This window comes from Plecotus auritus (assembly GCF_963455305.1).
Source record: "Plecotus auritus genome assembly, chromosome: 6".
In the NCBI taxonomy this organism is placed as follows: Eukaryota; Metazoa; Chordata; class Mammalia; order Chiroptera; family Vespertilionidae; genus Plecotus; species Plecotus auritus.
Window position 1 is genome coordinate 4,200,935 of NC_137773.1, and position 25,895 is coordinate 4,226,829.

The 25,895-nt window shown below is 56.7% G+C and overlaps 1 protein-coding gene across 2 annotated transcripts; it reads right to left on the reverse strand.

The window, feature by feature from the left end:
• Window positions 1–1,713: 1,713 nt before the first annotated feature.
• HRH2 (histamine receptor H2) lies at window positions 1,714–23,078 on the reverse strand. Of its 2 annotated transcripts, XR_013960850.1 has the most exons (3): window positions 21,957–23,078; window positions 8,385–8,491; window positions 2,033–2,123 (listed from the first exon to the last, which is right to left on the reverse strand). XR_013960850.1 is itself a non-coding variant. In XM_080673239.1 (2 exons), exons 1-2 carry the CDS (start codon window positions 23,030–23,032, stop codon window positions 1,982–1,984), a joined length of 1,218 nt encoding a protein of 405 aa, XP_080529365.1. In that variant the 5' UTR covers window positions 23,033–23,078; the 3' UTR covers window positions 1,714–1,981. The 2 variants fall into 2 exon arrangements, 1 of the variants encoding a protein (XP_080529365.1); XM_080673239.1 differs by lacking the exon at window positions 8,385–8,491 and having other exon boundaries at window positions 1,714–2,123.
• Window positions 23,079–25,895: the final 2,817 nt, after the last annotated feature.

Here is a 25,895-nt window from a genome sequence, read left to right on the forward strand (position 1 = left end):
ATTCCCAATCAGGGCACATTTTCAGGTTGTGGGCTCAATCCCCAATAGGGGGCGTGTAGGAGGCAGCCGATCAGTGATGGTCTCTCCTCATTGATGTTTCTCTCTCTCTCTCCCTCTCCCTTCCTCTCTGAAATCAATAAGAACATTAAAACAACAACAAAAACAGACACAGGCAGAACCCGTGACCGCCTGAGCGAACAGGGGCCAGGAAATCACAGACAGCCATGTATCGCAACATGCCAGCGGCTTCCCAGGACAGTGCTGGGCTGTGCGTCAGGCCTGGCCTATGGGGGGGTCGGGGAAGACTTCCTCCAGAAGTGCTTTTAGCTGAGAGTGTGGCCGAAAGGCCAAGAAGAGCATCTCAAGTTGTGGAAACAGCTGTGTGCGTGGACCGAAAGGTGCGCCATGCGAGTTGCATTTGCGCCGTGGCTGTGGGTGGGGCGTGGGCTGGAGGGAGGCGAGTGGGGAATGCTGAGGGCGGTCCAGAGCCATCTCATGGTCCTGACGGAGGGGACAGCAGTGGGATGGAGCGATGACAGGGCAGGTGGAGAGAATGCCAGGACTGAACTGACCCTCGGCCTTCGAAGCCTGAGAAGGGGAACCCCGGGAGAGGAGCAGGTGCTGGGAGAAAGGTCAAGGGTAGTTTGGACATACTCAGGGTGGGGTGCCTTCAAAACACCCAGGTGAGGCGCTGTGGAGGCAGCAGTGGGAACGCTCCCAGGAGCCTGGGCTCCAGATACAGATCTGCTCAGGGGTGAGTCTCTGCGTAAGGTCAGTCTCCAGGGTGTAGGTGAGGCCACAGAAGAGAGGAATCTCCTTGAGAGGAGGAGGCTCGGGGAGCAGCCACATTGATGGCCGGGAGAGGACAGGGAGCTGCAGCGGGGACTGAAAGGCATGGTGGGCAGGGAGGGGACACCCGGACGGGGTCTTGGAACGAGGGGAAGAGTGGGCTCAGCGGGGGGCAGTGGTCAGCGAGCAGAGTCTATGGACACCTTCATCTCTCTGTGGCTGTCACCACCCTAGACACAGGACAGGGCCCTTACCTCCTAGGACAGAGGGGCAGAGATGCTCAGAGGGGTCCCCTGACTCGGCCAAGGTCATGCATCCCAGCAGAGGGTGCTGTGGAGTCAACTCCTCTACTCGTGTCCATTGCATCCCCCCAACTTCTTCCCCTCCCGCCCTGATGCCCGGCACACTTTCCCCAGCAAGTCTACTCATGCTGCAGCGTGAGGGACCCAGGCTCTGGTCTGAGCCTCACGGGCGGGCTCAGTCAAGGCAACATCTTGACCTCTCTCCCAAGGGGCAGTGTGGTGTTGTGTCGAGAGCGTGGGCTCGAGGCCTGGCTTTTCACCCATCCTCCCGTTCCTTCATTTGTTCATTCATTCATTCCGTCAACAACTGTTGGACCAGTGCCTCCTATGAGCCAGGTGCACATTCTAGCCGCGTGGCCTTGGGCAGGCCCCGTGCTTCTCTGCGCCTCAGTTTCCACCTCGGTAAAGCAGGGCCAGTGATCCTTGTCCCAGGTGAAGGGATTATGGGGGCTCCTGCAGGTGAAGTATCTCGCCTATAGTAGGTGGCACTGAAGACCAATTTCCTCCTTCCCCTCCCCTCCCCTTCCCTCCCTTTCTCCTGCAGGACCCACAGGGAACGAGAGGCTAGCCCTCTATGGCAACACCCTCTGCTGGGCCCAGAGGGCACGTTCACATCCGTGCACACACGTGCACACATCCCGCATGTCCCCCGATCTCTGCTCAGGACTCGGGGCCAGCACCACTGTGAGCTTGGGCTCCGAGAAGTCCTGAACACCCCTCTGGGAATGCCGAGTACAGACAGGGCCTGTGGACCCTGGCACCCCAGTGTGTGCTCTGGGAGTCACTGAGGGGGCCTCCTCGGTGGCTCTGGGGGCCGCTGGGCCCTTAGGGGCTCCAGGAGTCACATCTTGGTGACCGGGAGCAGTATCTTCAGTGTCCTGGGGCCGGGTCTAGGCAGCCTGGGAGGGTGGTGTCCTCAGTGGCTGCTCCGAGGGGCCTCCCCCGCGTCTCTGGAGGAACCGACGTCCCCACAGACTCTTGCAGCAGCTCAGAAGGTTGCTGGAGCTCACGGTGCAGGACAGCGCAGGCTTCCTAAGGAGACACAAGCACAGGTTAGGGCTGCAGCGACCGCCGAGCAAGGCCCGGGGGCCAGGGCCTAGCCCAGCCGTGGGCAAACTACGGCCCGCGGGCCGGATTCAGCCCGTTCGGCTGTTCTATCCGGCCCGCAGAGCCGAAAGAGTGGAGGGTTCTCTTGCTCTCCCCTCCGCTCCTTCACCAGCAGCAGTGTTAACATGGCAACGTCGGGAAACACGGCCGCAGCTCCTTCTTCTGAGTGGGCGGGTTTATATCCCCCATTCAGTAGAAGGAACAACCTCTCAATCTTCCAGAGGCTCCTTGTAATGCCCGCGGACGCGTCCCCGTCCCCCGACATCACCCTGGGAATGCGGAGACACGTTATCGTGGTGATGTAGGGAGACACGCCCCTGGAGAGCACAGTATCAGAGCATTAGCTAAAAAGGAGACCAACAACACTGTTCCCACTGAAGGTGATGTTTTAAAGACCAAAAACCTTTCAACCCAGTCTACATTGCCATCTACATCTACGTCCTGGGCATAATTTGGAAGTTGCACTAAAGAAAATGTTTAATTTACTGTTTACACATTTTGTTCTTTTCTATTTGTTTTAGTTTTAAATTATTTTATTATATTTAAGTTTAATTTGAAAGGCTTTTGTACCTTTCCTTTGTTAGGCAATTTTATTTTGCCTTTGCCATCTTCAATATAAGGTATGTTATTGTGCTATGATTCCTCCATTTTTTGAAGTTTCAAATTATAATAATTAGTGTTTACATTCTTCTTATTAAAATGTTTGAAATGAATAAAACTGTTGAAATAAAAAAAAAAAAAGACCGTACCCTTTTATGTAATGATGTTTACTTTGAATTTATATTAGTTCACCCAAACACTCCATCCATGCTTTTGTTCCGGCCCTCCGGTCCAGTTTAAGAACCCATTGTGGCCCTCGAGTCAAAAAGTTTGCCCACCCCTGGCCTAGCCTCTGGCCTTTGCATCTTCTATGCCAGGCCCCAAGAAGGGTGGTGTGGGAAGGGGGCCAGCCCCCGATGTACAATGGTAATTCTTCCCTCAGCCCACAGAGGGAGCATTCTAGACACCTGCTATCAAATCTCAAATCTGCTTCTAAGATGCCGTGTGCCCTTGGTCAAGTGACTTAAGCCCTTATGTATATGAGGTTAACTACCTTTATATATAATACTAGAGGCCCGGTGCACGATTCTGTGCACAGGGAGGGTCCCTAGGCCTGGCAGGTGATCAGGGCCGATTGGGACCTTCCAGCTGCTGGCCAGGGCCTTCCTTCATCCTGCGCCGCCCCGTGGTGGTCAGCACACATCCTAGCGAACGATTGAACTCCCAGTCTCCCGGTCAAACTCCCGAGGGGACACTTTGCATATTAGCCTTATATACATATAGGTATATACCTTTACATATATCCTTTATACCTTTCTAATTACTGGAAGGATTAAGTGTCCTAAAGTCTGGCTCAGAGCAGGAGCCCATTGATGTTGGTATTTCTGAATCTTATGAAAGGATTCCTGAACCCCCACAGCATGCCTTGCATGAGCTGGGGAAGGTTGGGAGAACGTGGCATGAAGATTTAGGCAGTCTTGCATCCAAGTCAGCTGTGAGCAACTCTGTCTCTCCATTAGAATGTCTGCTCCCCGTAGGCAAGATGCTTGCCCTCCAAACGCTGCACTGTGGCGGGCACTCAGCAGGTCGTCAGCTAAAGCCAACCTGATGGAAGCTGAGGCCACCGAAGGTGTGTAAGCCCAATGCTTGGCAGGACAGTTTTTTCACAAAGTATTTGACATACATTTTGGAAAGCAGAGGACCTCCCTTACTTGTGGGCACACAGAGCTCCTCCGCCCTGCTGCCCGCTAGGATGTGGGTGGCAGACCTGCTTTCCCTTCAGCGACGTTCTCTCAGATCCCTTCCTCATCTGTATTACCAGCCCTGTGGGGTCGGAGGCAACGGCTCAGCCAGACTCCTGGGTTTCAGCCCCTAACACCTGCATCTGCCTTGGTAACAGAGAGCACGGCCCAGGCTGAGGGCTTTGCTCCGGCAGTTGGATCTGGCCAAACTGATGACAGTCTTGAGTTATTGAATCATTTTCCACACACGATACTGCATTTCCATTTATGGTGACGATATAAAAGTTTCTTATAAATGTCTTTCAGCGAAAACAGAGAGCTGGTGTAGACATCTAAGTGTGCATAATGCAGGTGGGGGAGGATGATGAGCTGGACGGAGAGAGGATTTGCAAATGACTATTGTTTGGAGAGCACCGTCACAGTCCCCGGCCATGCCAGCTCACCCTTGGCTCAGACAGAAGCCGAGCTTGACATGGAGTCCCTAGAGATTCTTTTGGGCAGATCTGCAGCTCCAGGGCAGGGCAGGGTCTGGCTTCAGCTCTAAGGCCATAAATTCTGCCTCGTTTCTCATTCCCTGCCTAGGGTGGAGTGGTAGCTTTCCTTGTCCACTGTCAACCAAAGGAGCCGTCCCTCCCTTGGTCCTGAGACCAATCTCGGTTCCTTGGGATGTCCCATGAAGCTCACTCTGCCTCCGCTCCAGCCATTATCTGTGAAGCTACCTGGGGAGTCAAGCTCACCGTTCCTTCTCCCTCCCACATGGCGAGAGGGAGAACTTCCTCTCTGGGTCCCTCAGATGGGAGCTGTATGTTTGAATGCCTGACTCTGCAAGGCTTTGTGAGCAAGGACACAGCCAACGGCCACAGGCCACACCCATGTGTCCTTTCAATGCTGGCGGCCCCAGCTCTCCTTCCCCCAGCACACCCAGCCTCCCTGGACCTCAAGGTCATATCTCTGGCCCAGAGGTATTCTATTTGACCACGCAGGCAGGTAGGTATCTACCTTGGGTCAATATTCCAGATCTAGCCTGTGGCTCTGATAAAGTGACTTTCACTGAAATGAACACAGAAAGGCTAGCTCTAAGCTAGCAAATAACTACCTTCCTTCTCCTAAAGGGCTGAAAAAAAATCACTTAAAATAAGATTACTATGGAAATATCTCATGTTCATGATAAAATACAGAACATAGAAGTTAACAAAACAAAATAAACATCTCAAATAACTCCTCTACTCAGACATACTTTTTGTTACATGTCAATTTCATCATTAAATATTTTAAAATGAAATGCACTCATATATATCCAGAGACTATAAAAGCACATACACATGGTTTAGAGAAAATGAAAGAATATTAAATGGATGCAGGAGTAACCACCTCTCGGGTTGAGAAACACAACTTGACTAGCCTTCAGCTTGTTTCAGCAAACATTTATGTTTCCCTAAACAATATATCATGTTGTTCTGGCTGTCCTTTACTTTTATAGACATGCAATCATGTTTCGTGACTTTGTCTGCAGCTACCTTTGTGGTGGTGGTTGTTTAATGTTAGATTTATGAGATTAGACTGTGTCATGTGTGAGTCTATGGTTCATCTTCACTGCTGTGAAGGATCCCATTATGTGGATACTAGAGGCCTAGTGCACGAATTTGTGCATGGGTGGGGTTCCTCAGCCTGGCTGGTGATCAGGGCCGATTGGAGCCATCTCACCCAGTCCAGGCAGCCTGATCGGGGCTGATAGGGGCCAGCCGGTGGGGGGGAGGGACCATGGGAGGTTGGCAGTGGGAGTGCACTGACCACCAGGGGGCAGCTCCTGCATTGAGCATCTGCCCCCTGGTCAACCAGTTGTTCGGCTGACCGGTTATAACGGTCACTTAGGCTTTTATATATATAGATACTCCAGTTCATCCACCCCCTGTTGAGGGATATCGGAGTTGTCTTTGGTTTTTTACCATTTCCCTTCTCATGCTTGCTTTTGAATCTACACCAGAGTGGCCTCATCACATAAGTGGCCAACCTTCCCTTTTTCTCTCCTCTGATAGCGTTTGTCAGGACTGGAATGAGCTGCTCCTTGAGTGTTGGGTGGAACTGCTTTGTAAAGCCAAGTGCTGCTGGCATTCCATTCATTTCACTTATTTCATTTATTTCTAATGCTGAGAGGACCAATCAGTTTTTCTATTTCTTCTCAAGTCAGGTTTGGCAAGCCCTGTTTTGCTAGGAATTTGTTCACAGTATCTGAGTGTTCTCTTGTTTGGGGCATAAAATCAATTTTACCATTCTTAATCTCTACAACATCCTAAATAATATTGCCCTTTCATTGTTAATATTATGTATTAGTGGCATTAATGATTAACTTCTCTGTGTAGTTCTATCAATTTTACTTTACATAGTTTTGAAGTTAGTTTATTTGGTACATGTAAGTTATCTTTCTGGTGAATTGAGTCTCTTTAAAAATATGATGACAATCTTAATCTTGAGTGATACTTTTTGCTTTCTGTTCATCTTGTCTGATATGAATTTAGCTACACAGATTTCTTTTGGTTAGTATTTGCCTAGTTCATCTTATTTTTCCTTCCTTATACTTTCAACATTTTTGTCTCCTCATGTCTCGCTCTTGTAAAAAAATATTTGATTGGATATAAAAAAATCAAGTCTGATCTTCATTTTTTTCCCATTGGCCAGCTTATTCCATTTACAGGTACTGCGATTACTAATCTATCCTGACAAATTTCTTCAATGTGATTTTGAGTTTTATATTTGCCCCACCTTTTTTCAAATTTCCCATTTTTTCCTTGCTTTGTCTTAAGCTGCCTTTTTTCCCCCCTCATTCTCTTTCCTCCATACCATATGGAATTTTACCTTGTTACGAAATTTTGGTAACACACATATGTAACATCATTTGACTTAAGTCCAGTGGCATGGAGCCCCTCCTCCTTTGCTTCGCTTGCCGTCCATGCCGAGTGAGAGCTGGGATGAGACACCACGCCGGCTTCCCACATTGTGCAGACCCTGTTACCTTGTCCACTTCTAGAGATACTGGCAGGTTTAAGATTGCTGGGCCCCCTTCATGGCCCATCTTTGCCCTGAGCCCTGACACTTAAAGCTAAGGGATTTTAATGGGATTCTAGGAGAGCACAGAATACGGTGTCTGCCACCCCATATGTGCCTGTGGTAAACAGCTGTCACTTTCACCCCACCCCCCATCCATTCCGCTCCCCTCTGGGGAACAGCACCTGGACTCTTCTTTGGGATCCAACTTCCGCACTCATAGTCTGTGGGTGAGGTGGGGTTGACCTCTTATTCTTTGCCCTGGCCCCAGGTTGGGTTTGAGGGTACACACATGGCCCCCCCCCCCCCGCCCCAGCCAATGAAACGGAAGCCTGAAACCTTGTGTTGAAGCAGTAGGAAAGGGACATATTTTCCGCGGGGCCGTTACAATGGTACGGTGTCAGCGTGGCGTGCTGGTGGCACCCTGGGGACACCCTGACTGCGAATGAAGTCACCATAGTGTGAAATTGAGTTGAAAGCTGGAGAAAGACACATTTCTAATGACAATTAAGTATTTGATCCAGTCATGCTTGAAGCTGCTCTTGGTCTCTTCAGGTCTATGAGCCAATTCCTTCTATCTGCCAATGCCAGTTTCCTTTAATTGCCTTTCTGCAGAGGGCAGTCAACAGCGTCCTGACTAGCAGTATCCCTGAGTAAATGTTCTTTGAATCTGAATCTCATCTTTTCATGTCGAGGCTGTTATACTACATCTCGCCAGCAGGGGTCAGACCCAGTTCCAGAGCCACTCTATGAGAAGCCTCTGGGAGCCTGGTCTTCTCTAGGACATGACAGGCGTCCTCAAACGACGGCCCGCGGGCCACATGCGGCCCGCCGAGGACATTTATCCGGCCCGCCGGGTGCCGCTGCCTGTCCTGCTTAGCAGCCGACTCGTCCCGGGCCCGCAGTGCGCATAGGAATTTGTTCATAGTTTTTTTTTTAAACTATAGTCCGGCCCTCCAACGGTCTGAGGGACAGGGAACTGGCCCCCTGTTTAAAAAGTTTGAGGACCCCTGTGTTAGTAAGAGCACCCTCACGTGACCGTTGTAAGGCCCACAGGCAATGAACGTCAGCGCCCTGTCCCTCACCCTGTAGCACTGACAGTACAGATTCCCACACACGCAGAAGCACCGCATGCACACGTTCCTCTGCTCCTCCTTGTGGTTGCCCCACGGCACATGCTGTTCTCATGCTGGAAAGGCCTTCATTCATTCATTCATTCATTCATTCATTCACTTTTCTGGCTGTTCAACTTCTGCTTAGGTTTCAAGACTGTTCGGGCATCACCTCCTGTGGGAAGCCGCGTCTGAGGTCTCCCAGGATGTGATTCCCTCCCGGAGCCTCGCCCCTCGGCAGAGGTGCTTACCTCCTTGGTTAACCGTCAGTCTGTCTGTCTCCCACACGAAAGGCAGGCCTGGATCTTTCCTCTTCTACCCACTATCCAGGTTTATAGTCGGCGCTCAGTCATGTGAACTAGTGAATGAAAAACCCGACAAATCTGTTCAGATAGTGATTTTCTGTCTTCTGACTTCCCCAGATCCTCAGAGCAGAGCGCCCCCCACAGCCGTCTCTGCAGCCCTCAGCCCTGTGCCTGTGTCCCATGCAGGCTGTATTTCCCTAGCCACCTTCCCACTGCTGCTAGCCTGGAGAGTCTCCTGGGCGGGAACCCCCACCCCCCACCCCACCCGCACCCCCACCCTTGGGACGGGGCCATTTCAGCCAACACCTCGGAGCGCCGGCCATGACTGGGAGAAAGTGTGAGGTTTCCTGGGTGTGGGTCTCAGCTAACTCCATCTCCCTTCCCAAGCCCCTCTCCTCATCTGTGAAAGGGGGATAATTCCAGGGAAAGGGCTGTTGAAGCCGCGAGATGAGACCGGAGAAGGAAATGGTTTGAAATTCTAAGAAGTCTCCTCTACGGCCCCCTCCCTTGTTTTCTGCAGCGGGCACAGCCATTGGTTGCTTTGCCCCGAATGTCACCAACAGCTGACAGTTGAGGGACTGTATTGAGGTCTGGGCCGATCCCCGAACCCTGGCTTGTCCATCAACATGGGAGAACCTCCACGCCATGGGGTCAGTGTCACCAGCGCCTGGGAATGAGGTTCCTGGGAAGCCCCGTCCTCCATGAGGAAGGGGGAGTGGAGGACAGTGAGGGGGTGGCTCTCTCCTGCCCCGGGAGCCAGCCAGGACCACCAGGGCCTTTCCGCGCCTCGGGCTTTTGCCAAAATCTGGGCGCCCTCTTCTCCGGACCAGGCCTCATTTCTGATTGTTCTGGAATGAGCTCCGAGGTGAACGTGTCAGGACGCCACGTTACCCAGAGCCCGGTCGGTGTTATCTTCATAAACCTTTGTTTCCGACCCCACGCCAACATACTGCCCAATATGCAAATGATCAAGCGTCACCCCTCGGCTCACGGGAGAAAGTACTTTTTCATGGGCTTCTCCTCATTTTCTGGGAGTAAGCACAGGGTTTGCCTGGGCCAGCATCTGCTTTGAAGGGGTGGGCCAGGGGCAGGTTTGATGGGCAGGGACATCAGCCAATCGTCAGTCCATAAGGTGGAGCTCTCTTTCTGCCCTTCAGTAGCAAGGGTCAGAGCAAGCTGGGCCAACTTCCTGCAAGTACTTAGCAAACATTGTTATGTGCGTGACAAATAAGACGAAATTTATCTGGAAAAGGCTCCCCAGAACTCCCTGGGACTTGCTGAAAGCAATCAGTAAGAGTCACAAGGCATTAATCCCTTTTTATTCTCTCCCTATGACAAGGAAAACTGAGGTGCAGGTCAGGGTGCTTTGGGCTCAAATTTGAACCCTCAGCTGTGACTCCCAAGCGCACCCCCTTCCCATTGCGGCATGCTCCCTCACAGGGATCAGACTGAACAGAGTCTGACAGTGGGGCTGAGAGCTGAGCTGAGAGCTGTGCAGGTGGGCAGGGCAGGGTCTCTGGGCTCAAGTGACTCATGGATGAGAATGGTGCATGAGTGAGTGTGCGTGAGTGCGTGGGTATGTGCATGTGCAGGAGTGAGTGTGCATGGGTATGCATAGGCCGGGCTGTGTGTCCCAGAAACCATTTCTGCCCCGGGGATCAGGGGAGGCTCCATGGAGCATGTGGCATTTGAGTTGGGCCTGGGGCAATGGGTGGAAATTGAAGAGGGGTGTTTGGGGAGTGGCGGGGGGAAGCATGGCTGTGGGTTGTGCTCTGAGAACAAGAGAAGAAGCCTGGGATGCAGCAGAGAGGAGGGCAGGCAGGGAATCCCAGCCAGAACAGGACAGCCCCAGGGAAGAGTTTGCATGTGATCTGGCAAAGGGGAGCGACTGAAGGCTTTGGTATCAGCTCGTGGCCTGGACTGGCCCTTCTCCACGATTTTACGACTCCATGGGTCAGTGAGATCATCCTGCCCATGGCAGTGAGTGCCGGGGGTGGGGTGGGGTGGGGGAGTGAGCCCCTGGCGAGCGGTGTGTGCACCCACCACGGGGAGAGCTGAGGCTGCAGGGCGAGGGGCTGGCTGTGTGCACGGTGCCCTCTCTAAGCCAGGCCGAGCATTTCCTGTGTGCTGGCTCTGCCAGGTGGGCACCACCTCCCGTGTCTTTACAGATGAGGGGACTGGCCCTTCACGGGGTTCAGTGGCCTGACCAAGGTCACACAGCCGGTGGTTAGAGGAGCGGAGCTCTGTGACACACCTGCTAGTTCCCAAGCCTGCGAATTCCAGAGCGTCTCAATGACAGCCGCCATCCGCGGGGCGCCGACCGCATTCCTGGCCCGGCGCTAAGCACTTGGTAAATATTAGCTCAGTTAGTGCACGTATGATTCTCCTTATTTGATGGAGGAGGAAACTAAGGCACAGAGAGGTGAGGAAACTTGCCTGAGGTCACACAGCCTATGTTACATGTTACAGCATGTTGGGCTTGTTGCTCGAAAGAGAAGTGAAGGCCTTCACCCAGCCCCGCCCCTGACTCCCTGTCACCCAATCCCTGCCGTGGAGCTGGGTTTGCAGAGTGATAAAGTGATGAGCGGGCTCCTGCATTGGGCACTCAGAGGCATTAACTTCCACAACACCCACGGGATACACGTCACAAAGCCATTGTATTATCTCGAACAGATGAGCGAGTCTGAGCCCCAAGATTTCAATCCCTTTCCCAGGACTCGCAGCAAATAAGTGTCATCTTGAGAGACGCCCCTGCTTCCCCTCCCCTTTTAACACCCAGGGAATCGAGGTCACGCTCAGATCTCCCCGGTCCTGGTTTGAACCCTTCAGCCACCTCCAGTTGAGATGGCTAGCTTGCCCAACCCCTCTTGGAAGCTGTGGAGCAGCCGTGGGCAAACTACGGCCCGCGGGCCGGATCCGGCTGTTCTATCCGGTTCTCTTGCTCTCCCCTCCGCTCCTTTACTTTGAATTTATATTAGTTCACACAAACACTCCATCCATGCTTTTGTTCCGGCCCTCCGGTCCAGTTTAAGAACCCATGGTGGCCCTCGAGTCAAAAAGTTTGCCCACCCCTGCTGTGGAGTGTCTTTAAGCTGAAGGCAGCAGCAAAGCCAGCGCTCCCTCCCACCTGTACCAGTGGGCACTCGGGGAAGAGAGCCCAAGGCAAACCCCCCTCTTCTCCTGTCATTCCACCCTGACCCCGGGAGGCAGGCAGAGGGTCACGGCCATTTCCTAGAAAGGGAAATGGAGGCGCAGGGAGGCCTGCCCTCTGCCCAAGGTCACCCCGCCTGTCAGCCCCCGCATCATTTCATCATTTGCTCTCTTGTCTCCGAACAAATGTGGATCTCCTCCTCACCCCTTCAGACTTTTCTCCTATTCCCTGCCCCCCGCCTCCCGCCCCCCCCCCCCCCCCGCACATTCTTAAATGTCAGTGGCCCCTTCTCCTCGCTGGCTTCACCCTCTGCCCCAGTCAGCACCCACAACACGTCCAGAACCCACCCCGATGCAGCTTCGAGGAAGCGGTCCTTCCCTGTGGCTGGCAGCAGGGAAGCCAGGGCCTGTCCAGAAAGCAGTGAGGCGCAGTGCAGCGAAGGCCTACATACCCCTCCCCTCTGACCAGTAACTCTGTTTCTAGGAACTTCGTTTCTAGGGAAATAATCGGAAAGGAACAAAATGTTCTCTGCATGGTGATGTCAAAGCAGGGGTGCTTCCAATACCCAAAATGTGGAGGACGGCAAAGAACAATAGAATTTCACACAATTTGGAGGCTCCTCACGCCCCACGCCCCCCACCAGCGACCTGAGACTGGCCTGTGTGTATACTCCCTCCTTTAATCCTTACAACCACCTTTGGAAGCAGGTACTAGTAACACCCCCATTTTACAGATGAAGAAACTGAGTCATGGAGGGGTTAAGTAACATGGCCAAGATGACTAGGCAGTCTGACTCCCAGGCACAGCCATGCCCAGAGCACTGGTGGTTACCGGTCACCATCACCAGGCAGTCGGTCATGGAATAGGGGCCAGTGTGCCGGGCGTGTGCTGTCTCAGGCGGGACAGGCCTGGAGGGTGGTCCAGAGAATGCCGCGGGGCCAGACAGCCTGAGGAACTTGGCTTGCCCTGGAGAGATGGAGGGGGCGGGGCGTGTCGAGAGGATCTTGTATTGACTGGCGTCAACTTCTTAAGTCACTGTGTTTGTCACGGAAATTGGCTGAGCTCCCTGACCTGGGAGATGTGCGTTGTGGGCACCCGAGCTGAACGAGACAGAGTCTCACCCGGGCTGGGCTCTAAGCTTCCGTCCAGGTACAGGCACTAATGTCCTTGGTCCGCCCCAGCCTGGGAGGGAGGTGCTGTAAGCAGCAACTTGACTTTGCAGGTGAGGACGAAGCTTTAGAGAGGAAGTACTTGCCCAAGGTCACCCGGCCAGCAGCATGGGGAGGTCTGCCTTCAGAGCTCTCCCAACAGACTGGCCACTGAATGGCTCCCCATGGCCCTCGAGTCCTCCCCCCGCCCCCAGCCCGCCCATGCCGTTCCTTTGCCTGGAATGACACCGCCAACCTCTGCCCCTCGGCAAAGAAAATTCCTAGCGTCCTTCAGAGTCAACTGAGACATCACCCCTTCCAAAGGGTGGGCTGGGCCCTGGGCCCCACACCTGCCTTGTCCGAGCTCGCCACACGTGTTGGTACCCCTCCCTGCTCCTTAGCGTCCCCCTCCCCACACACACCCTGTGGGAATGATGCAAAGCCGGAGTGAATGTGAATCAGTACGATTCAGTGGCGCCCAAACAGGAGACACGTGGCCTGCTTAGAAATTCCACGTGTGGCTCTTCTTGTTGCCAAATTAAGGCCCCATCTGCTCATGAAAGACAGGAGGGGGTGCTGGGACGTCAGGGATGGTGGACGCTGGCTGAACAGGAATGGGGTTTCTCTCTGGCTTTCCATTTTGATGTTCCGTTTCAACAGTAACTCAGTATTTATAAGTATTCTGTGTCCCCCAAGTCGGTGTGGAGAGGGAAGTTCCCTGAGTCCCCTGGGTGGTTGGGGCGTCTGCGCGCAGGTTACAATGGTGTGTGCTCAGCCTGGAATGAGGAAGGCCCGAGTCCCCTCCACGGGCCTGCAGTGCCCAAGCCTGCGATCCTCCCTGCCCACTGCAGCCTTCTGCACGGCCAGAGCCCCACAGGCAGACCCACGGACACTGTGTAGAGCCACCTGCCCCTCTTTGGCAGCTGGGACAAGCTCCCTGCCAGCCCCCCAACCCCCCCTCCACACACACCCTTCCTAACCTGGGTAGGGAGGGTGTCCACAGCCCCAGGAGCGCCTCGGGGCTGTGGACACCTGGCCGTGCCCAGTGGGGTCAGGCGCACCCGTCCCTGGACCCCCACATTGCCGCGAACAGCCCTTGTGGGCCTCGTGAACAGTGTCACCAAAGCCGAGCGCCGGGGGCCTCCTTGCAGCGGCTCCAGGGGCAGTGACTGCCGAAGGCTTACTCTCTGACGGGTGAGGCACCTAGGCTCAGAGGGGGGTGTCTCTTCTCAAGGCCACACAGCCGGCTGGTGGCAGAGGGCGTGAGAAACCCAGGTCCCATCTACCAGGCCAGGGCTCTGCGCGCAGCCCCGTCCTTCGCCCCGTGTGCGCCCCTCCTGCCTCTGGTCCCTGCTCTCCCAGCTCAGGTCGTGACAAGGACACGTTTTACTGGATTTGCCTCCTCACCCAGAAGGATTCATTAGTATGAAAAACACGTTCTTCACGGCCCTTGCCTGATGATTCCTGACACAGACACAGTTGGAGGTTTGGCCTAATTTCTCTCCCTGTTCAGCATTTATATCTAATTAGTGTTGGAATGGTCTCTTGAGACGGATCCAAGCCCCCCGTTTTCAGATGAGGGATACCAGGCTCAGGGGCAGGGCCTCGAGCTTTGGACACATTGGTGCTAAGCCCCTCTGCAGCCTTCACAGAGAGGCATTCTTATTCCCATTTTGCAGATGAGCAAGCTGAGGCTCAGAGAAGGCGAGCCACCCGCCCAAAGTCCCAGCCAGCAAGTGCTGGGGCTGGAATTGGCACCCATTTCTTTCTTTTACACCAGGGGTTGGCAGACTAGAGCCAAATCCAGCCCACCACCTATTTTTTTGAAGTGGTGTGTGTGGGGGTGGGGGTGGGGGGCATGACTAGAAGAATGGCATTTTGTGACCGGTAAAATGACAGGGAATTCAGATTTCCGTGTCTGCAGCCTGCGCCTGGCACCGGGGTTCAGGACTGAGGCCCAGAGTTGCTTCTGGTGGCCAGCTGCGTGCCCTGGGGCCTGTTCCCTGGACAACTGGCCTCCTCCTCCTTGTTTACCTGGAGTGCGCCTTTTCTTAGGGTACAAAGAGCCTGGCAGCAGCCGGGAAGCACAGCTCCCCTCCCCTCCCCGTCACAGCCCCCGGGAGGCAGCCCCACAGCAGGCCCCAGCAGATCTGAGTCAGAAAGAGCCAGAAGAAAGTGTAGGTGGGAAAGGGCAGGGCTAAGGGTCTGCAGGAAGCCAGCGGGAGGATGGGACTGGCTTCAAAAGCACAGTCACCTGGGGTAAATGAGGGGTTCTCTGCCTTTCAAGTGACTCCTGGGGGGGTCATGGTTTATTCTCCTTGATTTTTGAGGCTGTGAAAGGCTTTCCACCTCCTCTCCCTCTGCTCCCCTTCCCCTGACGCCCTCTCAGGCAGAGGGGGGTCCCACTCCCCACACTCTCTGAAGAGATGAAGTGAAAAGGATGAACTCCTCGCTGGAGCCGCTGCCCTGCCCAGCGCTGTGCAGAGTGCGGGCCCTGCAGGCCTGGGAGCAGGCATTCTGAGACCACCAGGGCAGGAGAGGGACGGGTACAGGGCACCTGGGTAAGGACATAGCCTCGTGCCTGGAGCGGTCCACCGGGGCCTGCCAACAGCCAAGAGCTGCCATCGAGTCCAAGTACTTGGTGAAGGAGAAGTGGGACGATGGAGGGGAGGGGGAGGGGTGAAACAGGGGAAAGAAAACGCCAAGCAGGAGAGCGGACACAGGAAGGAAGGGAAAGTAGAGGAGAAAGAACCTCAAACACAGCGCGAGGGAGCCAGGTGTGGAAGAGCCGGCGTTCAGGGATGAGGAGAACAGGCGAATGTACAGAGATGGGAAGATAGCAGGTTAGCGGCTGCTGGGGAAGCGGGGATTGCGGGGTGACAGCTAAAGGCTACAGGGTTTCTTTGGGGGAGGGGGAGGGGCGGTGAAAATGTTCTCAAGCCCATTGTGGTGATGGCTGCACAGCTCTGAGAATGCACGGAAAGCGGGGAATCGCACACTTGAAACGGGGTTTGTGCAGGATGTGGCGTACAGGACAGACGTGGCGTACAGGATAGACGTGGCGTACAGGACAGACGTGGCGTACAGGACAGACGTGGCGTACAGGATAGACGTGGCGTACAGGACAGACGTGGCGTACAGGACAGACGTGGCGTACAGGACAGACGTGGCGTACATCCCAGCAAAGCTGTTCCGTGAAGGACAGACAGTGAGCAGAAGAGGCCAAATGAGAGGAGAGGAAGAGAGCGGACGGTGAAGAACAAAATCCCGTCGGTCAAAGGGCCTGCCACGTGCCAGGAGGTGTGCTCCCGCCTGTGTCCCTGACTCGCTCTTATCCTTGTGACTCACTCTGCAGAGTACAATTCAGGGGTCCTCAAACTTTTTAAACAGGGGGCCAGTTCACTGTCCCTCAGACCGCTGGAGGGCCGGACTATAGTTTAAAAAAAAAACTATGAACAAATTCCTATGCGCACTGCGGGCCTGGGACGAGTCGGCTGCTAGGCAGGACAGGCAGCGGCACCCGGCGGGCCGGATAAATGTCCTCGGCGGGCCGCATGTGGCCCGCGGGCCGTAGTTTGAGGAAGCCTGGAGTACATTCTCATGGTTTTATGGGTAAGGAGCTGCCGCTCAGACTCCCAGTGACTTGCCCAGCATGACCCAACCAGTTTATGGCAGGTCCGGGGCTGTCCCGGGCTCCCTCATTTCCACGCCGAGGCAGGAGAGCACCCCCCCCCCCTCCCGCAGCCTTGTGGTGCCATGGCAGGCTCGGAGGGCACAGGTGGCAAGGAGCCAGCAGGACGTGCTGCAGGGGGCAGCTGGGCCCCCCGTGGAGGGAGGGGCAAGCTGTTCTGGGGGCCTCTGCAAAGGGACGCTGGAATCCATGTGCCAGAAGGTAGACGATGTTAGAGCCCAAGTGACCCAGGAAGCAAGTTCAGCTCTTGAGGGGTGACTTACGGGAAACGTCTTTCTGAGCACCAGCTGCTGCTTTCCCTCCACGGCCTCGTCTGCTGCCTAGACAGGACTTACAGCAGGACAGACGCCAGCCGCACCCTCCCTGGCCAGGCCCTGCAGATGTGAGGACAGTGACTGGGTGGTTGGGGACCCCACCCCAGCTCGGAGCACTTCCTGTGCTTTTGACACGGGTCTCCTCACCTTCCTGGGCTCGCCCGTGACGTGGCGAGGGGCGGGGCCTCTCTCGCCTCCGAGACTCTGACACTGATTCCGCTGGGAGGCCTGCCCCTGATGCCAGCCATTTAGAGGGAGGCCCATTGTGACGTCCAGTTTAGAAAAGGGGGACCAGGAACTTCTGAGCTCCCATGAGGTTCCTGGAACTTTCTTCTCTGAGACCTGGTTTCCTGGTCTCTAAAGTGGGGGCAGTATTATTCACTTCTCTAGGGGACCTAGAACAAGACATTCATTCATTCATTTATTCATTCAACAAATGTCTTATGCCAGGCCCTTGCTCGGTCCTAGGGACACAGCAGTGAACATCACAGACGCGGGCCTGCCCTCAGGGAGCTCACAGTCTGGGGAGCAGACATTGATCACGTAGGATGTGCCAAGAGGGGTACGAAGATGGCCCATGGGGTGCAGGGCCCATGGGGTGCAGGGCCCATGGGGTGCAGGGCCCATGGGGTGCAGGGCCTTGGCGGTCGGATATTTATTCCACGTGCACCAGGAGAGGCGGTGCGTAATCCCATGCTCTCTCTGGCTGCAGAGGGAAGGAGAGGAGACAGAGGGGAGAGCTGGCGGGAGAGGTGGGGGACCCCTTGCCTCCCTTTGTACCTCTTCTGAGGTCTTTCTCGAGCCCCCACTCCAGTCTCCGGGCGCAGGAGTATTGCCGCTGCAGGCCCGGCTCCGGCTCCGTAGGAACGGGGAAGTGCCACGCCCAGGGAGGGAGACTGCTGATAGCCAGGAGCGTGTGAATATTATCTCCCTGCCGGGGAGATTGCTCAGAGCCAGTGAGTGCTGGAGAGAGACCCGGAGTCCCCGGCAGCCGTCCAGAGATACAGGGTCCCCGCCCAGCCCCGCCCGAGCTTGCCGTGGGCCTCAGCTAGGTCACTTACCCCCTGTGCCTTAGTTTCCCCACCTGGCACCTGTGCGTCGGGGTTAACTTCAAATCTAGGCAGCATTTCATCATGGAAAGAGCCCGGCTTTGGGGTCAGACCGCTGAGGCTCGAGTCCTAGCTCTGCCACGGATGAGGCGGTGTGGCCTGAGGCTGGCTGCTCCGCTCCTGGAAGCCTGCCTGCTGCTGGCGGGGGGCCACGCTTTGAGAACCCCTGCTCTCGGAGAACATGCTTCAGAGACGAGGGCCTCTGCCCTGCTCACTGCTGTGCCCCTCACTGCAGGCGCACAGCAAGCAGATCCCTGGCGAGTGCTCGTGAATGAACGCGCTCAGGGTGGTTGGTTCTGGCGGGTGCAGAAGGGATGGAGCGGGGCTGGGTGGTGGCAGGAAGTGGTCAGGGACCAAATCACGAAGGGCCTCCAGGGACAGGCGAAGGAGCTGGGACTTGCGGTAGCTGAACACCCTCCCCCCCGACAGGTCCACATCCTCATCACCATGACCTGAGGACATTACCTTATACAGCAAACAGGGGCTCTGCAGGTCTGATGAAGTTAGGGAATTCAGGATGGGGAGGTTATCCTGGATTATCTCAGGGGCCCTCAATGTGGTCACAGGTGCCCTATTGTAAGGGGGAGGTGGAGGGAGACTGGCTCCAGAGGGGAAGGTGTGAGGATGGAGGCAAGAGGTTGGGGGCGTAGGAGGAAGGGGCCGGGAGCCAAGGAGCGCGGTGGCCCCCGGAGGCTGGAAAAGGCAAAGACACGGATCTGCTTGGGAGCCTTCAGGAGGAGCCAGCCCTGCCAACACCTTGATCTCAGGCTCTAGGCCTCTCCAACTGTAAGAGAATGAGTTCGTGTGTTTTCCGCCACCAGGCTCATGGCCATTAGCCACAGCAGCCTCAGAAGCTAACACAGCCTCTGCCGGCAGAAGCTGAGGTTACTGAGCAGCAGGGGAGAGGCTGGGGCTGGGGATCAGAGAGGAGGCAAGTGAGGCCGTCCAGGGCGGAGGGGCGAGTGGGTGAGGGAGGCCAGTTGGGGTCAGGAAGGGGCAGACAGGCATCCTGCTGGGAGGTGGCCGCTGGCTAGCTACAGGCCCGCTGGGCCTCTCGCTCCTGAGTCTCCCCTTGGCTGACCCTGCCGCCACCCCAAGGGCAGGCCCCGATCAGTCCCTTGAAATTCCTGCCGAAGCAGACAGCCCCACCCCCTTAGAAGCGATAAGGGTTCTCAGTCAGGTCAACTCTGGTTTCTGTTCGTAGACGGACTCCAGGGAGGACATGCTGTCGGCACCAGGGAAGCTGGGAGCTGACCTTCTGGACGGTCATTCAAGGTCCTGATTGTCCTGGCAGCCTTGGTGGGAAAATCTATTCTTGGCCTCCTGTCCCCTCCCTTAAACCTCTTACCTGGTTCCCCATCCTCTCCATTCTCCCCCTCCGCCCCCCCCAGGCCCCTCTGTCTAGTCCACTGCTCCCCAAGTGTTCCATAGCCGCTACGTGTGACTCAGGGAGGCTCGGCCTCTCGGCTGGCCTCGGTGTCCTCCTGGCCCCCCGCCCACGGTGGCTTGAGGATCAGACGAGCAGGTGGACATCACACCTCACAGTGTGCCCGGCACCCACAGGACTGTCAGGAATGGGGGCTGCTGTTTCTGTTGCCGCTCAGACCTTGGCTTTGGCTGACTCACCAGCTTGTGTCACTTGGGCAATTTAATTAACTTCTGAGCCTCAGTTTTCCCATCTGTAAAGTGGACACTAAACAAGCACCTGCTCATGGGGTCGTGGGAGGATGAAATGAGGCCACGAGTCTGAAGGGGGCCCCACCCTGGATGAACGGGTCTTCCCTGTCTGCGTTCAAGCCTCAGCTCACTGGCCCGCTCCCTGGGATGGGCCGCCTGGGCCACGTGCCGCCCCCCCCCCCCACCTTCCGCCCGGGCGCTCAGCGCCCTGCGTTTCCATCCTTGGCACGCGCTGCACTGAACCCCGGCCAGCCTGCTCCTCAGCTACACCCCGAGCAGCTACAGGTGGCGTGAGCGGGGGCACGGGGTGGGGATCTTGCTTTATCTCCCTTTGCACCCGTGCTGGGGACAGAAGGACCACACATAGAAACAAGGGCAAGATTTTAAAACCTGCAGCCAGCGGTGCCCAGCCAGTGCCAGTTCTTAAGCGCTCACTGAGTGTTTCCCTAAGGATTGGGGACACGACAGCCTATTCGCCCCGAGGGCACGCAGGTCCGAGCAGGGGGAAGTGGTGTGCAGGACCCGCCTGAATCACATCCGTGCCTTCCCGAGAGTCCACACCCCCCCCCCCCCGCTTTGTTCTTTGTTTACTTCTTGAATTAACTCAACTTATCACTCAGGCTGCTTCCTGAATGAGGGGGTGTGGCAGGACACGGATGGGCATCTTACCCGCCAGGGCCGGGCATGAAGGCTGTGGGTCTGCATTATGGAGAGGCGCCTGCAGATGGCTTGGGGGCTGGATTTGAGAGGGAGAGTCTAGAGCAGGGGTGGGCAAACTTTTTCACTCGAGGGCCACAATGGGTTCTTAAACTGGACCGGAGGGCCGGAACAAAAGCATGGATGGAGTGTTTGTGTGAACTAATATAAATTCAAAGTAAAGGAGCGGAGGGGAGAGCAAGAGAACCGGATAGAACAGCCGGATCCGGCCCGCGGGCCGTAGTTTGCCCATGGCTGGTCTAGAGGCCGGGAGGCTGGGAGGAGGCTGGGTGCAGCCGGTTAGCAGTGGATGGGGTGGAGGCTGCAAGGGCCAGAGGGGACCTGGGGCCCAGGGGTCTAGTTGGACAGTCTTCCCCCACAACGATGCACAGAGACCGGAGCCCAGAGGGTGTGCCCACGCTTTCCTTGAGGTGGGCACCGGGCTCTAGAATGAACGTGCATCCAGGGCCGTCCCAGCCCAATGGCATCCCTTCACTCGCATGCGCTGCCGGCAGCTCTGGGAGGTGAGCAGGGCAGGCGTGAGGACAGGCCCTGCGCTCAATGAGAAGAGGAAACTGAGCCGGGACGTGCTCAGGCTGGGGTGAGCGAGCGCAGAGCTGGGAAATGCCCCAAACGTCACCCCTGCGCCCAGCACAGTTCTCAGCCTTGGGGGGAAGTTGCTAAGTGTTTGTGGGTGAATGAATGGGTCAGTCGCACGGACCAGCATTCTGGCGGCAAAGGCACGGCCGCAGAAGAGAAAGGAAAGTGGCGCCCGCTGAGCGCACCTGTGTGCCAGCTGTCCTCCCGCGCCCTGTCCCTCATCCCTCTCACGCCCGCCACACCGCCCTCTCCACGCAGCGCGCATCCGAGCCGCTCAAGCCTTCGGTGCCACTTCCCATTTAACACCGGCCCTGGCTTTGTCACCGGCGGATTGGTCTAAGTCTCGCTCTGATCCTGTTTATCTCTTAAGCCTGGAGGCTCCTTGGGAACAAATCCCGGGACATCCTTCCTCTTAAATCTCCTGCACCCGGAGCACCCAGCGTCCCCACGCCTGCTTCCTCATAGCCGCCTGGATGCTGCACGGTTCTCCCCTCCCCTCTCACAGACCCGGGACGCAACCCCTGCACGGATGGCCCGGCGCATCCTTCTCGTCCACATCTGAAGGGCCAGCCAGAGCCCTCTTTCAAAGCACAGAGCCGCCCCCTAGCTTCTAAGCCTTCCGTGCTCCCCTGACCGCTGGTACAGAGCCGCAGCCCTGCCTCCCCGCTGGGCCAGTCCTCCTTCTCCTCTGACGGGAGTGCCCTCACCATGAGAACTGACGCATAAGGTGCTCAGTGGGCCAGCTGGGTTTCTCATCTCACCCCCAGGCGCCGGCGTTCGCGCGCGGCCCCCTGACGGCTGTCTGCGGCGTGTGAGTGAGCACGTATGAGGGCTAGCTCCGTGGCAGGGTTGGGCCTTGACCTGAGGACTCTGATTGCCAGGACAATGTAGCTGGAACAAAGGGCCCACACGTTCTGGAGCTGGGGGCCTCTGCCAGGTCCCAGCCCTGTGGCCCTGGCCAAGCTGTGGTCCTTTTGAAATGGAGGTGCAAAGTTTCACCTCCCTGGGGATGGGAGCACAGCCCAGGGTTTGTGAAGTCCTCATGAAGAGGGCCAGCACCCTGTGAGCAGTGGCCACCGTGGTGGTCACCGTCAGCGGGACCCCTTCCTGAGCCCCTGACCTGGGCGGTTACCTGTCTGTGGCTCCCTGGGGCGCTGTGACCTCTCTGCCACTCCACACCTGGAGCTTCAGGGGCTTCTCTTCCTGCTGCCCGGGTCCTTGGCTCCGAGTCCTGGGGAGCCGAGAGCTGTCGTACCTCAGAGAGGGGTCGTGGGCGTTGCAGCCGGCATAGCCGCAGCGCAGGAGCTGCTGGTACGCCGTGCGGAAGTCTCTGTTCAGCGCGGCGTACAGGATGGGGTTCAGGGCCGAGTTGGCGTAGCCCAGCCACAGAACAACAGCTTCGAAGGTCTCGTTGACGGCGTCATCCCCTCTCAGCCCCCGGTAGACAAACACGGTGAAGTAGGGGAACCAGCAGACGATGAAGGCCCCCATCACGGTGGCCAGCGTCACCGTGGCTTTGTGTTCCCGGATGGTGGCTGCCTTCCAGGAGCCGACGTGATGGATCCTCTTGGCCTGCTCCCGGGCGATCTTGAAGATGCGGAAGTAGGTGATGCACATGACCAGCAGAGGTACGTAGAAGGTGACCAGCCCGTCCACCAAGCCGTACACCAGGTTGACCTGGACTTTGCAGGGCAGGGTGGTGTGGTTGACCCCGCTGGTCTCGTCCCTGCTGTTCCACCCCAGGTGGATGGACAGAAAGGACAGGGTGATGGAGACAGCCCAAATCAAGACCAGGGAGACGCCAACCCGGACCGGGGTGATCAGCACGGGGTAGCGCAGGGGGTCCGTGACCGCGCAGTACCGGTCAAGGCTGATCATGAAGAGGTTGAGGATGGAGGCCGTGCAGAGCATCACGTCCAGGCTGGTGTAGATGTTGCAGAAGACCTTGCCGAAGCTCCACCTGCAGGAGAGCTGGTAGAAAGCCGAGAAGGGCAGCACCAGGAGGCCGAGGAGCAGGTCGGTGATGGCCAGGGACACGATGAAGCAGTTGGTCAGGCTGCGGAGCCGGCGGTTCAGGCCCACGGCCAGGCAGACAACCACGTTGCCGGCAATAGTGACGAGAATGAGGATGGTGAGTGCCACGCTCACGGTGACCTTGAACGCGGCCGAGTCCAGGCAAGAGGAAGAGGCCGTGTCGTTGGACTCCATCCTGGGACCCCGAGCCCCTTCCTCTGCCACGGCCCCTAGCTGCTTCTCTTCCAGCTCCCCGATGTGCCAATTTTGTCAGCCACTGGGCTCCAGGCTGCCCCACAGAGACTAAAGGAAGTATCCAATTGTGGGCAGGCTACAGTGCTTGACTCGGTGCTTTTTCTGGAAATAAATAGTCTCCTAGGAGGTGTTGGGGAGGAACATGAGCACGAACAGCGAGGAGGCAACGTTGGTGGTTCAAATTCCAGTCCTTAGCTTGCCCCCTTCAGAGCGGGCTGCCTCCTGGGCCTGGAGCAGGCCTCGTCTCTCCAGGTTTCGCATCGAGACTGAGGCAGTGGGGTGTGTCTGGAGGTGGCTCAGGGGTTACGAAGGAGGGATCATGTGGAGGTGTGGCCGCATCCTTCTCCAGAGCTGGCAGCTGCTCGCATCCGCGTGGCCGGGGTCTGGCTGCTGCATCTCCCTCATGGGACCACTGGAGAGCAGGAGCTGACAATACAAAGGCCGGGTGTTGAACGCTTTGAAACCAGACCAAGAGCGTGGCCTGATGCAGGATGAATCTTCTGGACCTTGACCTCCCTGCACGCTACCAGGAGCCTGGGGCCAGTCCGGATCCCCTTCTTGGGAGGCACCGAGGCAATCAGAATGCGCCGTGGGAGGAGGAGGGGAGTCAGGATGCGAGGGGCTGAACCACGTGTCTCCGCGTGAAACCAACAGGCTCCAAGCTCCGCGAGGCGGGCAGCGTTGACTTGTTCAGTGCTGGTTCCCCACGCCTGGCCCCACAGGTGGGCATTGGAGTCCGGTGGATAAATCCTAAAATGAATGAATAAATAATCAAATGTAACACATTCAGGCTGATACAGTGCCAAGAACAGTGCCCAACGCTGCTGTTTTACAGTGTCACTGCGCCCTCAACCAGGGTCCCCCAAACTGCCTCAGGAAAACGTTTTCTGCTCTGCACCCCACACAGTCAGTCTGTTCCCTCCCCTCTGGTGCCGTGGAGGGAGCGTCAGCCACACAGACGACGGGCACCGAGGAAGCGCGCTGGGCTCCAAGGAGACTGGACCTCGGGCCCTGGCACTTGACTCTCGCGTGAGTCTCACAGGCCACACAGTATCTTCTCCAGCTCTTCACAGCCATTTCCGAACGATCGGCAAACGCAGAGGCTGTTCCTTAGTCCCTGGGCGGCACGATCCAGGCAGAGGGCCAGACTGACTGCTGGCGGCGTTGGCTGACCGCACCCCGCCCACCACCTGCTCTGAACATCTCTCTAGTTTTTACTTTTCTATTTGGCGACACATGTGGTCCTGCCTCCAGGTCAGCTGGTACAGCGGTCACGAAATCTTTCTAATGGCCGCGTAGCAGTCCAGGGGCCCGGTGTGTGTGTGTGTGGGGGGAGGCGGGGGGAGGGTGGCCACAGTTGATTCTGCCATCCCCCCACCATGGGTATTTGGGTAGTTTCCCATCCGTCCCTCCCTTCCTCCCTCCTGTCCACTGCGAACATCGCTCCCGTGTGGCTGCACACCCAGGGCCTCTGGGTGGAATCTCAGCGATCCTTCCTGGTGGTGAGACCCTATGGTCCCGACGGATGCAAGCTGGGGCCCCGCCTGATTCCTGGACCCTTTCACGGGGGCCGCTCCTGGTCTCCCCAGCCCCGCCCGGCTCCTGGGACCTGGGAGCGTGCAGAAATCCAGGCGGCCTGGCAGCAGAACCTCTCGGAAGCGATCTGATCTCCATGTGCCACCGTCGGCCTCTCCCAGGCTCCAGCCTGCAGTGTTCTGCACTCTGAATGCGAGAGGCGTCATTTCGTCGTAACCGTGGTGTTGGCGCAGGGATCACGGCTCCTGGTCGCCTCCTGCTGCTCCAGCTGGCTCAGCCGCCAGGCCTCCCGAGCTGTGCCTCTGAGTATTATTTTTGGAAGATCCTTTCATTACATAAAAGGCACAGACAGCCCGCTCCCCGCCGCGCTCAGTTAACTTTGGAGACGGCAGCAGCAAGGGCATTGCTGTGAGAATCCTGATTTCTGATCAAAGTATTCTCTGAGCTTCCGTAACAGCCCGGTATAGGCGTTTCGGCATCGGACCGACGTTCTAGTTCATGTTCGGGGGTTTTCCAAACGGAATGAACCCGCGTCTCATAGAATTAGAAATTCATTGCTCCCTCCCTTCCCCCTCCTTCCTTCGTTCCCTCCTTCCCTCTCTCCCGTTCAGCGCACATTTCTTTCAGAGCCTTCAATGTGCCAAGTGCTGGTCGCAGGTGCTGGAGGTCCAGCGACAACCGAACAGCAGTGGTTCCTTTTTCCAGTGACAACCACACCCGTCATGTCTCTGTTCTCCAGCCCAGGTGCCTGGAGTTTCTAGTGACCTTCTGAGCGGAGCACTATCCATTCCATACCTGTAGGTGGAATGATCGCCTGAGAGGTCCCCGGCACCCCCAAGTCCATCATCAAGTCTGCCCGATGCCCCAACTCCCCTCTCACTGCCTCTCGCCCGCAAAATCCCAGAAGAAATGCCACCGATGGAATATTGTTTGCCAAGTGGAGGGGCGAGGCCCTTTAGAAAAGAACCAGGCTGGGGGCTGGGGTCTCCTCCCCATCAAAGGTCATCAAACCGAGTCCAGCGGCCTCCTTTCCCTCCTCCTGGGAGGCGAAATGAAGTTCCCTCTGGGGTTTTAAGTACCTGCACCCAGGCCCCGCCCTCAGGGAGCCGGCAGCCGCCAGCAGCCAGCAGTGTGGGGGGAGCAGGGAAGGCTCCTTTGAGGGGGCTTCTCCCTCAGCCTGGGAGGTGAGTCTGATTTTCTAGGCGCGAGCTGACAGCAGGAAGAGAAACAGTGCCCGTCAGACAACACTGCACGAGGCGCCCGGGTG

Coding starts and splice junctions, on each gene's coding strand:
- HRH2 (XM_080673239.1), bottom strand. CDS start 23,032: ATGGAGTCCAACGACACGGCCTCTTCCTCTTGCCTGGACTCGGCCGCG. Junction 2,124..21,956: donor CCCCAGGGAGCCACAGACAG/GTAACCGCCCAG, acceptor GTGTCTCCTTAG/GAAGCCTGCGCTGTCCTGCA.